This window comes from Zootoca vivipara, chromosome 9 (genome assembly GCF_965207765.1).
Source record: "Zootoca vivipara chromosome 9, rZooViv2.hap1.1, whole genome shotgun sequence".
Taxonomy (NCBI): domain Eukaryota; kingdom Metazoa; phylum Chordata; class Lepidosauria; order Squamata; family Lacertidae; genus Zootoca; species Zootoca vivipara.
The window spans coordinates 53,832,542-53,845,602 of NC_142592.1; the positions used below are offsets into that span (position 1 = coordinate 53,832,542).

Below are 13,061 nucleotides of genomic sequence, written 5' to 3' on the forward strand. Positions count from 1 at the left end.
TGTGTGTGAATGTACATATAAATAGTCTCACCCCTCTAAAAAACATTCAAGAAAGCTCCCTCACAGGGTTGTTGCGATGGTATTAAATCAAAATGAGGAGAACCATGTTAAGTCCTCCTTGGAGAAAAGGCAGGATGTAAATGCAATAAATAAAGTAAGTGTTTATAGGACTGCAGGCTTTGCATTAATACTGATGTGGCAATCCTATACCTAACTTTCCCTAGGATTAAGGCGACCTGGTATAGTGGATAAGAGCGTGGGACTGGGACCTGCGAGACCAGGGTTCAAATCCTATCCTACCTCGCAGGGTTGTTGTGGGGATTTAAATGAGGAAGGGGATGTACATCCCACCTCGAGCTCTTGGAGGCATGGGATGTTAGCGCAAATAAAATAGAATAAAATAAAAATAAACTGGGATTACTTCTAAGTGTACATGTTTAAGACTGTGAGACAACTTCCCATTGCTGACGAAACGGCGCACGGCGCGCGCGGAGGAGGCATCAGATTGTTGTTGCTCTTCTTTCCCCGGGCGGCTCACTCGATTGGCTCACGGGACTTTTTGCTAGCCAATAAAATTTGGGCGGGGAAAAAACCAACCCGCCCCGTCAGGCGGGGCCTTAAGCGGCTCGCTCTCGTTCTCTCGGGAAACCTATGACGTCAGCGGCGAGGGAGGCGGGCCGAAGCAGCTCTTCCCAATTTGGCGCGCTTTCGAGCAACTCCAGAAGGGTCCGTGGCGGCGGGGTCGGGGGTGGGGGGTCTTATAGTGGCCGCAAAGGGACAAGAAGGTGGGGTAAGCGGTGGCTGAGCAGGGCGCTTCGCGGAGGGAAATAGAAACGTGCTTGGGATTCCAGGAATCCTGTGCTCTCTTTCCAGGGAGTACAGCGGGCCCTCTCTTTTGGGGCGGGGCGGGGGGACACGCGGAAAGCTGCCTCCTACCAAGCCAGGCTGTTGGTCCACCTAGCTCAACGTGGTCTATCTACGCTGACTGGCAGCAGTTGTGCAACAGGAGTCTTTTCCAGGCGTACCTGCAGGCGCCAAGGTTAGAACCTGGGAGGTTTTTTTCATGAAAAACACAGGCCCTGAACTGTGGCCCTGCATACCGTGTTTCCCCCTTTTTAAGACACCGTCTTATAACTTTTTTTCCTCAAAAAAACACAGGGTGGCTTACTTTCGGTGGGATGTCTTATTTTTTTAATTACTGGTACGGTTTTTACGGCTCAGGGCGCTGGCTCAGGGCGCTGCTGTGCTCTCTTGAGTGCTCAGCACTGCAGCAGCCACCAGTTCCGGGCGGCGGGGCAGCAGGCGTCCTTGGCCAGGCCAGGCGGAGGCCACTGGCTCAGGCGCTCCCCCCGCCGCTGCAGGGTGCTCCAAGCTCCTTGGCTGGGCCAGGCAAGGAAGAAGCAGTGAGCCCAGCGATGGTGGCAAGCGGAGCACGGGGATGCAGCCAGGAAGGCGGGAGCGCGATCAGCTGTTAAGCAGAGCTCTTGGCCGCATGGAGTGACTCTGTGAGTGGAGGTGCCTGTGGGGGTTGGTTTCCATGGCGCGGAAGTATGGCTTATTTTGGGGGTATGTCTTATATTTCTCAAATGCTTAAAAACCCTGCCATGGCTTACTTTATGACTATGTATTAAAAAGGGGGAAACAGGTAGTTGCCCCCCAGCACCGAGTCTCTAAAATACCGCCTTCTCGTCTCCTGAGATGTTAGCCAGGACTTGCAATGAAATCATATGCATGTGTGTGCAGGATGGCATTTTTTTTTTCTTTTTCTGAAAACAAGATAAGCTACTGGTGGTTAAATACCTGGGCAATTGTGCCACAAGTACAGAGAATGAAATGGAGAGATTCTCCATGGTGCACTGTGGTGGATACAAATGTAATAAATAATTACAATAATAAGGTGACATGGAATGCCTTGTAGGCATTTGGTGTAATCTTGGCTAGATTCCACTGTTGGCTGGATTTCTGGGATAATTTCAGATGTGCGCATAATGGGAGAGGGCCATCTTTACCATCCTCCACAAGGCCTCCCTTGTGCTCGTGTAATGTTTTCTTTCAGAGCTGTGTTGATAATGCCCTTTTTGCCCGCTTTTGTAGAAATGCTAGTTCAGGCTTCCTCAACCTTGGCCCTCCAGATGTTTTTGGCCTACAACTCCCATGATCCCTAGCTAGCAGGACCAGTGGTCTGCGATGATGAGAATTGTAGTCTCTAAACATCTGGAGGGCCGAGTTTGAGGAAGCCTGGGCTAGTTTATATATAGTCGGGGGTAAGGCGATTCAGAATACTGTTTTACGGGTGTCTTTTTTCATTGCAGGAGATGGCTGGGGAGAGCCAGGAAGAAGCCAAAACGAAGTTTCCATTTCCTTATGTGCCATACCCCATTCAAGAAGAATTCATGGCTAAACTTTATCAGGTCTTGGAGACTGGGAAGATTGGCATATTTGAAAGCCCAACTGGCACAGTAATTCTTTTTTAATTTTTTTTAAAAAATAATATTTGAAGCGCTGATGATTCCCCATCTTTCTGCTACCTAGCCCTACCTAGGCTGTGTAAGCTTTATGTGGCTGGAGAAGGAATGCCTTGCAACATGGAGGAAAGGCTCTCAGGACTTGGTTGCAGCCAGGGAGTGGGGTGCTGTGGAAGGAGGGGAGGGAACAGGAGAAATAGTGTGGCTTGCTGCTTAGGAATGTAAGAAGCTGCCTCACAGCAAGACAGACCATTGACTCACTTTGCTTGGTGTCGTCTACACTGACTGGCAGCAGCTCTCTGGGCTCATACAGGAGTCTCTCCTGGTCCTACCTGGAAATACTGGGGATTAAACCTAGTGTGCAAAGCACATGCTCTACCACTGAGCTACAGCCCTTCTCCAAAGTGCAGTACCAACCCAGAATGCTTGGCTATCTGAGTTGCAGCAATAATCTGTCATCGTGAATGGACAACAAACAGGTATTGGCTTGTAAATGATGCCTGGCCTTTTGTATTCTAAATTCAAATGCTGCTGCCTAGATTCTTGAATAAGTGGTACTAAGACAACAGCAGCAACTCTGAATTTTATTTTTAGGGGAAATCTTTGAGTCTCATTTGTGGAGCCCTCTCGTGGCTCCGAGACTTTGAAGAGAAAAAGAGACAGGAAGAGGTCCGCCTGCTCGCAAATGAAAGTAATGAAAAGGGTGCAAAAGAACAGCCTGAGAAGGAAAGCCAGGCATCGGCCGGGGAGCCCGACTGGATCACCCAGTTTGTGCAGAAGAAAGAAGAACGGGAAATGGCCCACAGGCTGAAGGTAATGCTGCTTATTAATTAGAGCAAAGCCAATCTAGGTGGTGAATTCAGAGATGCAACTGCAAAAGAATAATGAGAACATTAAAAAAAATATCAAGAGATAGCAAAAGCTTTGCTGGCTCATGCCAAAGGCTCTTCTGGTCCAGCATCCTGTTCTCACAGTGCTAAACATGCCTATGGGAAGCCCGAAAGCAGGAGCAGAGCGCAAGAACAACTCTCCCCACCTGTGATTCCCAACAACTGGTATTCAGATGCATGCTGCCTCTAACAGTGGAGGGAGGCACAGTCAGTAAACAGTGGATGTAGGAATCATGATTCATCTTGTAGCTTCAGTTATTCTGTCTGAGCCATGTACATTTAGCATAACCCTTAAATTTTTTTTTAATTTTCATAATACAACAGAAAAAAGAAATAAATAAAAATAAATATACATCCAAAACAACATTTCATAATAAACAAATAATAATAATACAACTACATACAAAGAAAAAACAACCAAACAAATAAAGATAAATAGTTCCCTCTTACCCTTCACCCCCACCAACCCCCTGTGTAACTTCCAGCCTATTCTCTATTTCGACATTGGTTTCTCAAAAGAATTTTTGTATACCTTTTTGTATATTTTATATCTTCATTTATATTACTTGAACCCTTCACCTGTCTGCTAAGAGGTTGGTGTTTCCCACAAATTTCTTCTTATAATTATTGAATTTCCCCCAATTTTTATTGACTTTGTGTTCAGGTATCCCTTTGATTTCTCCTATTTTCCTTGCCATATTTTGATATCTTATTAATTTGATTTGCCAATCCTCTATCTTTGGAATTTGTACACTTTTCCATCTCTTTGCTTTGAGAAGTCTAGCGGATGTGGTTGCATACGTAATTAAACACTTGTTCCCTTCCCTGATCTCCTCACTTAATATTCCTAACAAGAACAATTCTGGATTTTTTAAAAAAGAGTATTTTAGAATTTTCTTTAACTCTATATAGATATTTTCCCAATATTTCTTAATTGATTTACAATTCCACCAGATATGAATGAATGAGCCCACCTCCTGTTGACACCTCCAACATTTGTTATCATTCCCTTTATATATCTTCACCAGTTTCGCCCTTAAATCTTTTGCATAACCCTTAAATCTTTTGCATATGCCATCTAAAGAAACCAGAAATACTAGTTTAATATAGAATAATAATTTGTAACTCCAAGCCAGAAAGAGAATGGTGACCAAACATAAGGAAAAAAAACTTAATTGAGATGTTTAAAACTCATGGCCTATGGCTGCAGTCCTCCATAGAGCCAATAGCTGGAAAATTATCCCCACATGAGTATAAGATGGCAGCCCTTCCACCTGAATACCATTAAACTCTGGTGGTATTGCAACACTGAAAGAACAAAAAAAAGTTGCAGATACTATCAAGTATTTAATAGAGAACTAAATAAGTATTTGTTCACTAGTCTCACTTTACTGAAAGGTTCTCTTGGAAAATGCTACTTAAGCTATTTTAAAAAAGAGAGATTCTAGTTAGTAGCATCTTCTTGAAATGCACCAGGTGCTACATTTCCTTCTTAAACATGACAGTACAGTATCTATAGTGTTTGGTAATACTGCGTAACCATCTTTATTCTGCCTGCCCATTGAGTACAAGGTGAATTAAAAATGGGGGAAACATATAAAGTGAAATATTCTGGGATATTTTCTCACGAGCCTCTGTCACCTGTGTGAAAACTGGGTTACAGCTGCTGCTTTAAAACCTTATGCACCAGGTGGCCTAGAAACATAATCTAGGAAAGACTGAAGTTGGGAGGCTCTAATGTGCTTGGGATCCACAGTGGGTACGAAAACGGCATGCTGTTTTCTCTCTGTTTTCGTTCCAGGACTTACGGTTGAGTTTCACAGACTGTTGTTTCAATTTTTTAGGAGGAGCAGGTCAGGAGGAAGAAGCGAGAAGAACGTCTGGAGCAAATTCGCCACAACGTGCAGCTGAAATACACTTCTAAAAGAAAGGTGAGAGGACTTGGATACCACAGGCCTATCCCTTGGTTGCCAACAGCATAATCCCAACCGTGTTTAATTGCAGTTTCGTGGATGAGTTGTGGTTCCCAGAATGAGAGGTCCATGGTTTGTGTGCTGAACGCTGAACTATTGGTGGGGAGAAAATGATGAAAAACTGAGACAGGGGAGTAGAATACAATGACTGGCTCCCTAAAGAGGAATACTTTGCACTTGTTGAAGGCCCCACTTGTTATTCTTTATAAGGCTGCTGTATTGAGTGATTGGGTTTCCCCTCCACATCTGCTTTGATTGCTCTTGTTATTGACACAGTAGTTGCCTACTGCTTGTGTTCTCTGAGAAATTTCAAGGAGTGCAAATTGCATTTTCCTCTGGTTTCTGGGGGTTGAACACCAAGCTCCTTAAACGCTAAGGGCTTGGAGGCTACTCTCTCAAGCCTTTCCTTATAGGACAGTGAGCTAATTGGCTTGGAGGGGCTGACACTTCCATTATGCTTATTTCAGAGGATGGAGGAGAAGGAGGCAGAGCAGTTACTCCACCTCAGTAAGGACATGTTGTCTCACCCGGATGAGTTGGGTACTTTGGAGCCGTTGGATCAGAGTGAGGAAGAGCTGATCCTTGCAGAGTACGAGAGCGATGAGGAGAAGAAAGTGGGAAGTAGGTAAGAACTGCAATAAGATGGCACGATAAAGGGGCAGCAGAAGCAGGCTACTTGGTCCTATGATTGCATACTAGACCATAATGGTCACCAGGAAGAAGGAAGCAGCAATTCACAAGCAGCAAAGGCTCCGTCTGCTCTTCTCATGAAGATTGCACCTCCCTCTAGGTGCAGAAGTGCAACTTGGGTTTAAGGGTTGGATATGCCAGAATCCCCTTCATGGATCAATGCCTTGTCATGGCGAAGGGGCTTGAATAACTCAGAGAAGCTATGAGCTATGCCATGCAGGGCCACCCAAGATGGACAGGTCATAGTGGAGAGTTTTGACTAAACGTGATCCACCTGGAGAAGGAACTGGCAAGCCACTCCAGTATCCCTGCCAAGAAAACTCCATGGACAAAGACAACAGGCATATAAAAGTTATGACGCTGGAAGATGAGCCCCTCAGGTCGGAAGGCGTCCAACATGCTACTGAGGAAGAGCGGAGGACAAGTACAAGTAGATTCAGAGCTGATGAAGCGGCTGGGCCAAAGCCGAAAGGACGCTCAGTTGCGGATATGCCTGGAAGCGAAAGGAAAGTCCGATGCTGTAAAGAAAAATATTGCATAGGAACCTGGAATGTAAGAACCATGAGTGGAGGTAAGCTGGATGTGGTCAAAAATGAGATGACAAGAATAAATATCAACATCCTGGGCATCAGTGAACTAAAATGGAAGGGAATGGGCGAATTCAGTTCGGGTGACTATCATATCTACTACTGTGGGCAAGAATCCTGTAGAAGAAATGGAGTGGCCCTCATAGTCAACAAAAGAGTGGCAAAAGCTGTAATGGGATGCAATCTCAAAAATGACAGAATGATCTCGATACGAATCCAAGGTAGACCTTTTAACATCACAGTAATCCAAGTTTATGCACCAACTACCGGTGCTGAAGAAAGTGAAATTGACCAATTCTATGAAGACCTACAACAACTTCTAGAAATGACACCAAAGAAGGATGTTCTTCTCATTACAGGGGATTGGAATGCTAAAGTAGGGAATCAAGAGATAAAAGGAACAACTGGCAAGTTTGGCCTTGGAGTTCAAAATGAAGCAGGGCAAGGCTAATAGAGTTCTGTCAAGAGAACAAGCTGGTCATCACAAACACTCTCTTCCAACACAAGAGACGACTCTACACATGGATATCACCAAATGGGCAGCATCGAAATCAGATTGATTATATTCTCTGCAGCCAAAGATGGAGAAGCTCTATACAGTCAGCAAAAACAAGACCTGGAGCTGACTGTAACTCAGATCATCAGCTTCTTATAGCAAAATTCCAGCTTAAACTGAAGAAAGTAGGAAAAACCACTGGGCCAGTAAGATACAATCTAAATCAAATCCCTTATGAATACACAGTGGAAGTGAGGAACAGGTTTAAGGATTTAGATTTGGTGGACAGAGTGCCTGAAGAACTATGGATGGAGGCTCGTAACATTATACAGGAGGCAGCAACGAAAACCATCCCAAGGAAAAGGAAATGCAAGAAAGCAAAATGGCTGTCCAGCAAGGCCTTACAAATAGCGGAGGAGAGGAGGCAAGCAAAATGCAAGGGAGATAGGGAAAGATACAGGAAACTGAATGCAGATTTCCAAAAAACAGCAAGGAGAGACAAGAGGGTCTTCTTAAATGAGCAATGCAAAGAAATAGAGGAAAACAATAGAATGGGGAAAACCAGAGATCTGTTCAAGAAAATTGGAGATATGAAAGGAACATTTCGTACAAAGATTACCATAATCAAGGACAAAAGTGGTAAGGACCTAACAGAAGCAGAAGACATCAAGAAGAGGTGGCAAGAATACACAGAGGAATTATACCAGAAAGATATGGAGGTCTCGTACACCCCAGGTAGTGTGGTTGCTGACCTTGAGCCAGACATCCTGGAGAGTGAAGTCAAATGGGCCTTAGAAAGCACTGCTAATAACAAGGCCAGCGGAAGTGATGATATTCCAGCTGAACTATATAAAATTTTAAAAGATGATGCTGTTAAGGTGCTACACCCACTATGCCAGCAAGTTTGGAAAACTCAGCAGTGGCCAGAGGATTGGAGAAGATCAGTCTACATCCCAATTCCAAAGAAGGGCAGTGCCAAAGAATGCTCAAACTACCGCACAATTGCGCTCATTTCACACGCTAGCAAGGTTATGCTTAAAATTCTACAAGGCAGGCTTAGGCAGTATGTGGATCGAGAACTCCCAAAAGTGCAAGCTGGATTTCGAAAGGGCAGAGGAACCAGAGACCAAATAGCAAACATGCGCTGGATTATGGAGAAAGCTAGAGAGTTCCAGAAAAACGTCTACTTCTGCTTCATTGACTATGCAAAAGCCTTTGACTGTGTCGACCACAGCAAACTATGGCAAGTTCTTAAAGAAATGGGAGTGCCTGATCACCTCATCTGTCTCCTGAGAAATCTCTATGTGGGACAAGAAGCTACAGTTAGAACTGGATATGGAACAACTGATTGGTTCAAAATTGGGAAAGGAGTACGACAAGGTTGTATATTGTCTCCCTGCTTATTTAACTTATATGCAGAATTCATCATGCGAAAGGCTGGACTAGATGAATCCCAAGCCGGAATTAAGATTGCCGGAAGAAATATCAACAACCTCAGATATGCAGATGACACAACCTTGATGGCAGAAAGCGAGGAGGAATTAAAGAACCTTTTAATGAGGGTGAAAGAGGAGAGCGCAAAATATGGTCTGAAGCTCAACATCAAAAAAACCAAGATCATGGCCACTGGTCCCATCACCTCCTGGCAAATAGAAGGGGAAGAAATGGAGGCAGTGAGAGATTTTACTTTCTTGGGCTCCTTGATCACTGCAGATGGTGACAGCAGTCACGAAATTAAAAGACGCCTGATTCTTGGGAGAAAAGCAATGACAAACCTAGACAGCATCTTAAAAAGCAGAGACATCACCTTGCCGACAAAGGTCCGTATAGTTAAAGCTATGGTTTTCCCAGTAGTGATGTATGGAAGTGAGAGCTGGACCATAAAGAAGGCTGATCGCCGAAGAATTGATGCTTTTGAATTATGGTGCTGGAGGAGACTCTTGAGAGTCCCATGGACTGCAAGAAGATCAAACCTATCCATTCTTAAGGAAATCAGCCCTGAGTGCTCCCTGGAAGGACAGATCGTGAAGCTGAGGCTCCAATACTTTGGCCACCTCATGAGAAGAGAAGAATCCTTGGAAAAGACCCTGATGTTGGGAAAGATTGAGGGCACTAGGAGAAGGGGACGTCAGAGGACAAGATGGTTGGACAGTGTTCTCGAAGCTACGAACATGAGTTTGACCAAACTGCGGGAGGCAGTGCAAGACAGGAGTGCCTGGCGTGCTATGGTCCATGGGGTCACGAAGAGTCGGACACGACTAAACGACTAAACAACAACATGCCAGAATAATGTTCCTCTAATGCTGGGGATTGTCTTTAATGGCGTATCTTGAAAAGCATTTCACTCACCATAAAAGAAAATATTTCATAGGACGTTTAACCCCCCCCCCCTCCCCGTGTTCTGCAAAGTCATCGGGGGGGAAATGAGGGGAAACTTGTGTCCTCCCCACTCTATTTTTCCTCTTTTGCGGCTTCACATTGCTAAATAGGAATGTGCTGGCTATCTGTAGTATGTGGACAGAGACCTGCTTAAAGATGGGGAGAGAGGGTGTTTGCTGTGTCATATGTACTTCTGATTACGACACAAATGTTTCAGTGGGGCTACAAGGAAGAGAGACACAATTGTGCTTTCACCCCTTTAGGTTAAGTGAAGAAGAAGATGATGATGGAGATATAGAGGAGGAGCATGTAACCAAGGTAAGGCTTCAAGGGGCACCTGGTTCCTGCTCCAGTAGCTGTCCTTCAAATCTGTAGGTAGGAAGTTTCATGACAAATTGGCATGAATTTCCCCAGCTCCTTACTTGTTTTTACTTGGCCCATTTCTAAGGCTCAAATTAGATAACTGCACACACACGTACACACATGATACAGTTAAAATCCAATGAGAATCCCATCTGACTCTCCTACCCTCAGTCTGGACACTACCTCAGTTGCTGAAGTCCATCCCAGGTGGAAGAGTTTTGCCTATTTTTCAAATTATGTTCACATCTGACTTTAGTGAGCCCCAGGGTCAGGCTGATGCCATGGCATACAAAATGTTTCCCTTCCGGCTGTTTGGTCCCTTCTGAGATGCATAGGCCCAAGCAGTTGCCTGAGCGCTGTGAGTGCTGACTCTGGGCCAGAGTGACCGTCGCAGGAGGCAAAGTTTTGTATTCGTTGGACAGGTCTTGCAGATGCCTCTGTTTTCCTGCAGAAGCAAGGGAAAGAGCACAAATCCTGCATTGCTATCACATCTAAACTGGCCCTGTATGAATTGGTTCCCCGTTGTGTTTCTCTTTTGTTTCTCTTCCTCAGATTTACTACTGCAGCCGAACACATTCACAGCTGGCTCAGTTTATACATGAGGTTCAGAAGAGCCCTTTCGGCAAGGAGACGCGGCTGGTCTCCTTGGGGTCTAGGCAGGTGCGTAGCCCTCTTGCTTTTCCTTGTGCCCTCCATCTTTCCCAACATCAGGGTCTTTTCCAGGGAGTCTTCTCTTCTCATGAGGTGGCCAAAGTATTGGAGCCTCAGCTTCAGGATCTGTCCTTCCAGTGAGCACTCAGGCCTGCTTTCCTTCAGAATGGATAGGTTTGATCTTCTTTCAGTCCATGGGACTCTCAAGAGTGTCCTCCAGCACCATAATTCAAAAGCATCAATTCTTCGGCGATCAGCCTTCTTTATAGTCCAGCTCTCACTTCCATACATCACTACTGGGAAAACCATAGCTTTAACTATACGGACCTTTGTCGGCAAGGCATTGTCTCTGCTTTTTAAGATGCTGTCTAGGTTTGTCATTGCTTTTCTCCCAAGAAGCAGGCGTCTTTTAATTTCGTGACTGCTGTCACCATCTGCAGTGACCATGGAACCCAAGAAAATAAAATCTCTCACTGCTTCCGTTTCTAAGTGGTGGCACTTAGAAGCAGTTAAAATAAAAACAGTGCTTAAAAATATATATAGTGAAATGTCACAAGGTTAGGAGTTGCTGCATCCCCCCCCCCGGGTTTGGTGTTACTTGCTCTTCTATTTTTAGGATCCATCCTGATTTTTGTGGCTGTATTCTCTGTAATTTTTTTTGAAGATTGTTACTAATGTTGCATTTTAAATGGTCATAACCCACCCTGGGACCTTAAACTGAAAGGCGGGTAGTAATGATCATTATTTAATTAGTTAATTAAAATGTTAAAGATGCAAACCAGAAGAATTAAGAATCATCTTCAGAAATACTAATTCTGAGTAATAAATTGAATACTGAGCAGCATGACACCCTTGTGATATTACAAATACTGAACACTCTTTGTTCTGGATTTGTGTGTCTGCAATGCTTACGGCACTTCATACCGCAGAAACAATAATCACAAATAGTTTTCCATTCCAAAGAGTCCGAGGTGCTGGAGGGGAAAACATTTAAATATGGTTTATTTATCCCCACCCCACCCCCTACATACGGTACATACAAAAAAGTATATAAATATATAGGGTGGCAGTCAATGCTAGTCCGATGCTGAGTAGACCCGTTGAAGTTGATGGACATAACTAACTTAGGTTCATTAGTTTCAGTAGATCTTGGTTGAATACAACCCATACATTATAAATCAGTTACACTTGTGGAACATAATCCTATTACTTATTATTCCATTATTTAGAAATAATTATTCTAACCTGCATTATAGCTTAGTAATAAAGTCTTTAAATGTTTGTTATATTTCATCTCAACCGCGGGAAAACTTCAAACAATTCACCTCTCGTAATTCTGCTCCGTGTATGTTGCGAATGTGTCTTTTTTTCTTTTCTTTTGTAATGGGTTTCTGCTTTTCCCTGCCTTACCTGTCTCAGAACCTCTGTGTGAATGAGGAAGTGAGGCACCTGGGAGCCGCTCAGCTCATCAACGACCGTTGTATGGAGATGCAGAAGAATAAACATGGTAGGAAAGTGTCACGTGCTGGGTTACTGGGAATAATGACTTAAATGGTGCCTAGTGTATTTCAATAAAAAAATGAACAGGGTGGTGATACAAAGGCTGCTGCAAGCGACACAAGATAATATCACAAATAATAGATAATATCACAGATAATATCACAAATATTACACCAGGGGCTACAGATAATATCTGTAAACAAACAATGAAAGTCCATAAAAATTGCAAAAGTAATTTCTTTCCCAAATAGGATTCATCTTAAACAATTGCAAACACAGTAAATAAAGAGTTCGCTTGTATTATGTCAGTGGTTCAGTGCTCCAACATCGCTAAAGACCGTAGTCATCAAGCTATGTAGGAAGGGCCCCTCGCACTGCTTTTACTCACGTAAAAATGAACACCTCTTTCCATTTGGCTCTCATAGCTCTTCTTTCTGACCTTTTTTTGCTTCCAGAGAAGAGTCTCACAGGAGAGGAGGCAGAGGGGAAGAAAAGGCGTGTGAGCCGAACGGTTTGTCCATTTTACTCCTATGAGCCCATGCAGCTCCTTCGGGATGAAGTTCTGGTTGAGGTGAAAGATATCGAGCAGCTGGTGACTCTGGGGAAGGGAATGAAGGCCTGCCCGTATTATGGAAGCCGGTATGCTATCCCAGCTGCTCAGGTGAGCCCCACAAAAAAGCAAACCAGTCACTTTCCTTTAGCCTCAAATTCTTCAGCTGTTGAGCAAGGCAGGTGAAAACCATGGTGCTGCATTTGTGTGTGTCTCAAACACTGGGCTATAAAATAAAGTAGGCGAAAGCAGGTTTAGAGCCGAGTGCACAAACCTGGACTTCACGTTTGCTAATTGTTAAATTACCTAAATGGTTTATCTCTCGTAGTACCATCAGTCGCCTTACTTGGCTATGTAAAAGACCTAGTCCTGTTGGAAGAGAGATAAATTACAGAAATTGCCTCCACCCCATCGCTGCTGATTAATTAAAGTGCCTTCCATTGGTGGAGGGGACGCTGATGGATACAGCCCAGATCAGATCAAAAGTGATTTAATTGCCTGGCAGCAGGAACCTGGT

The 13,061-nt window shown here is 44.1% G+C and overlaps 1 protein-coding gene across 6 annotated transcripts in view; it reads left to right on the plus strand.

Moving 5' to 3' along the window:
• Positions 1–13,061, plus strand: part of DDX11 (DEAD/H-box helicase 11) — a 56,901-nt gene that overhangs the window by 22,276 nt on the left and 21,564 nt on the right. For 3 of the 6 annotated variants that reach the window (XM_088652324.1, XM_088652325.1, XM_088652326.1), the window contains exons 2-9: positions 2,313–2,459; positions 3,060–3,278; positions 5,200–5,286; positions 5,796–5,953; positions 9,744–9,798; positions 10,396–10,503; positions 11,914–12,001; positions 12,450–12,655. In XM_088652324.1, coding sequence (XP_088508450.1) covers positions 2,316–2,459; positions 3,060–3,278; positions 5,200–5,286; positions 5,796–5,953; positions 9,744–9,798; positions 10,396–10,503; positions 11,914–12,001; positions 12,450–12,655 — 1,065 coding nt within the window. In that variant the 5' untranslated portion in view covers positions 2,313–2,315. Of the gene's footprint in view, positions 1–592; positions 1,040–2,312; positions 2,460–3,059; positions 3,279–5,199; positions 5,287–5,795; positions 5,954–9,743; positions 9,799–10,395; positions 10,504–11,913; positions 12,002–12,449; positions 12,656–13,061 lie in introns of those variants that run through there. The other 3 variants (XR_015945901.1, XM_060279965.2, XM_088652323.1) reach the window with 2 other exon arrangements.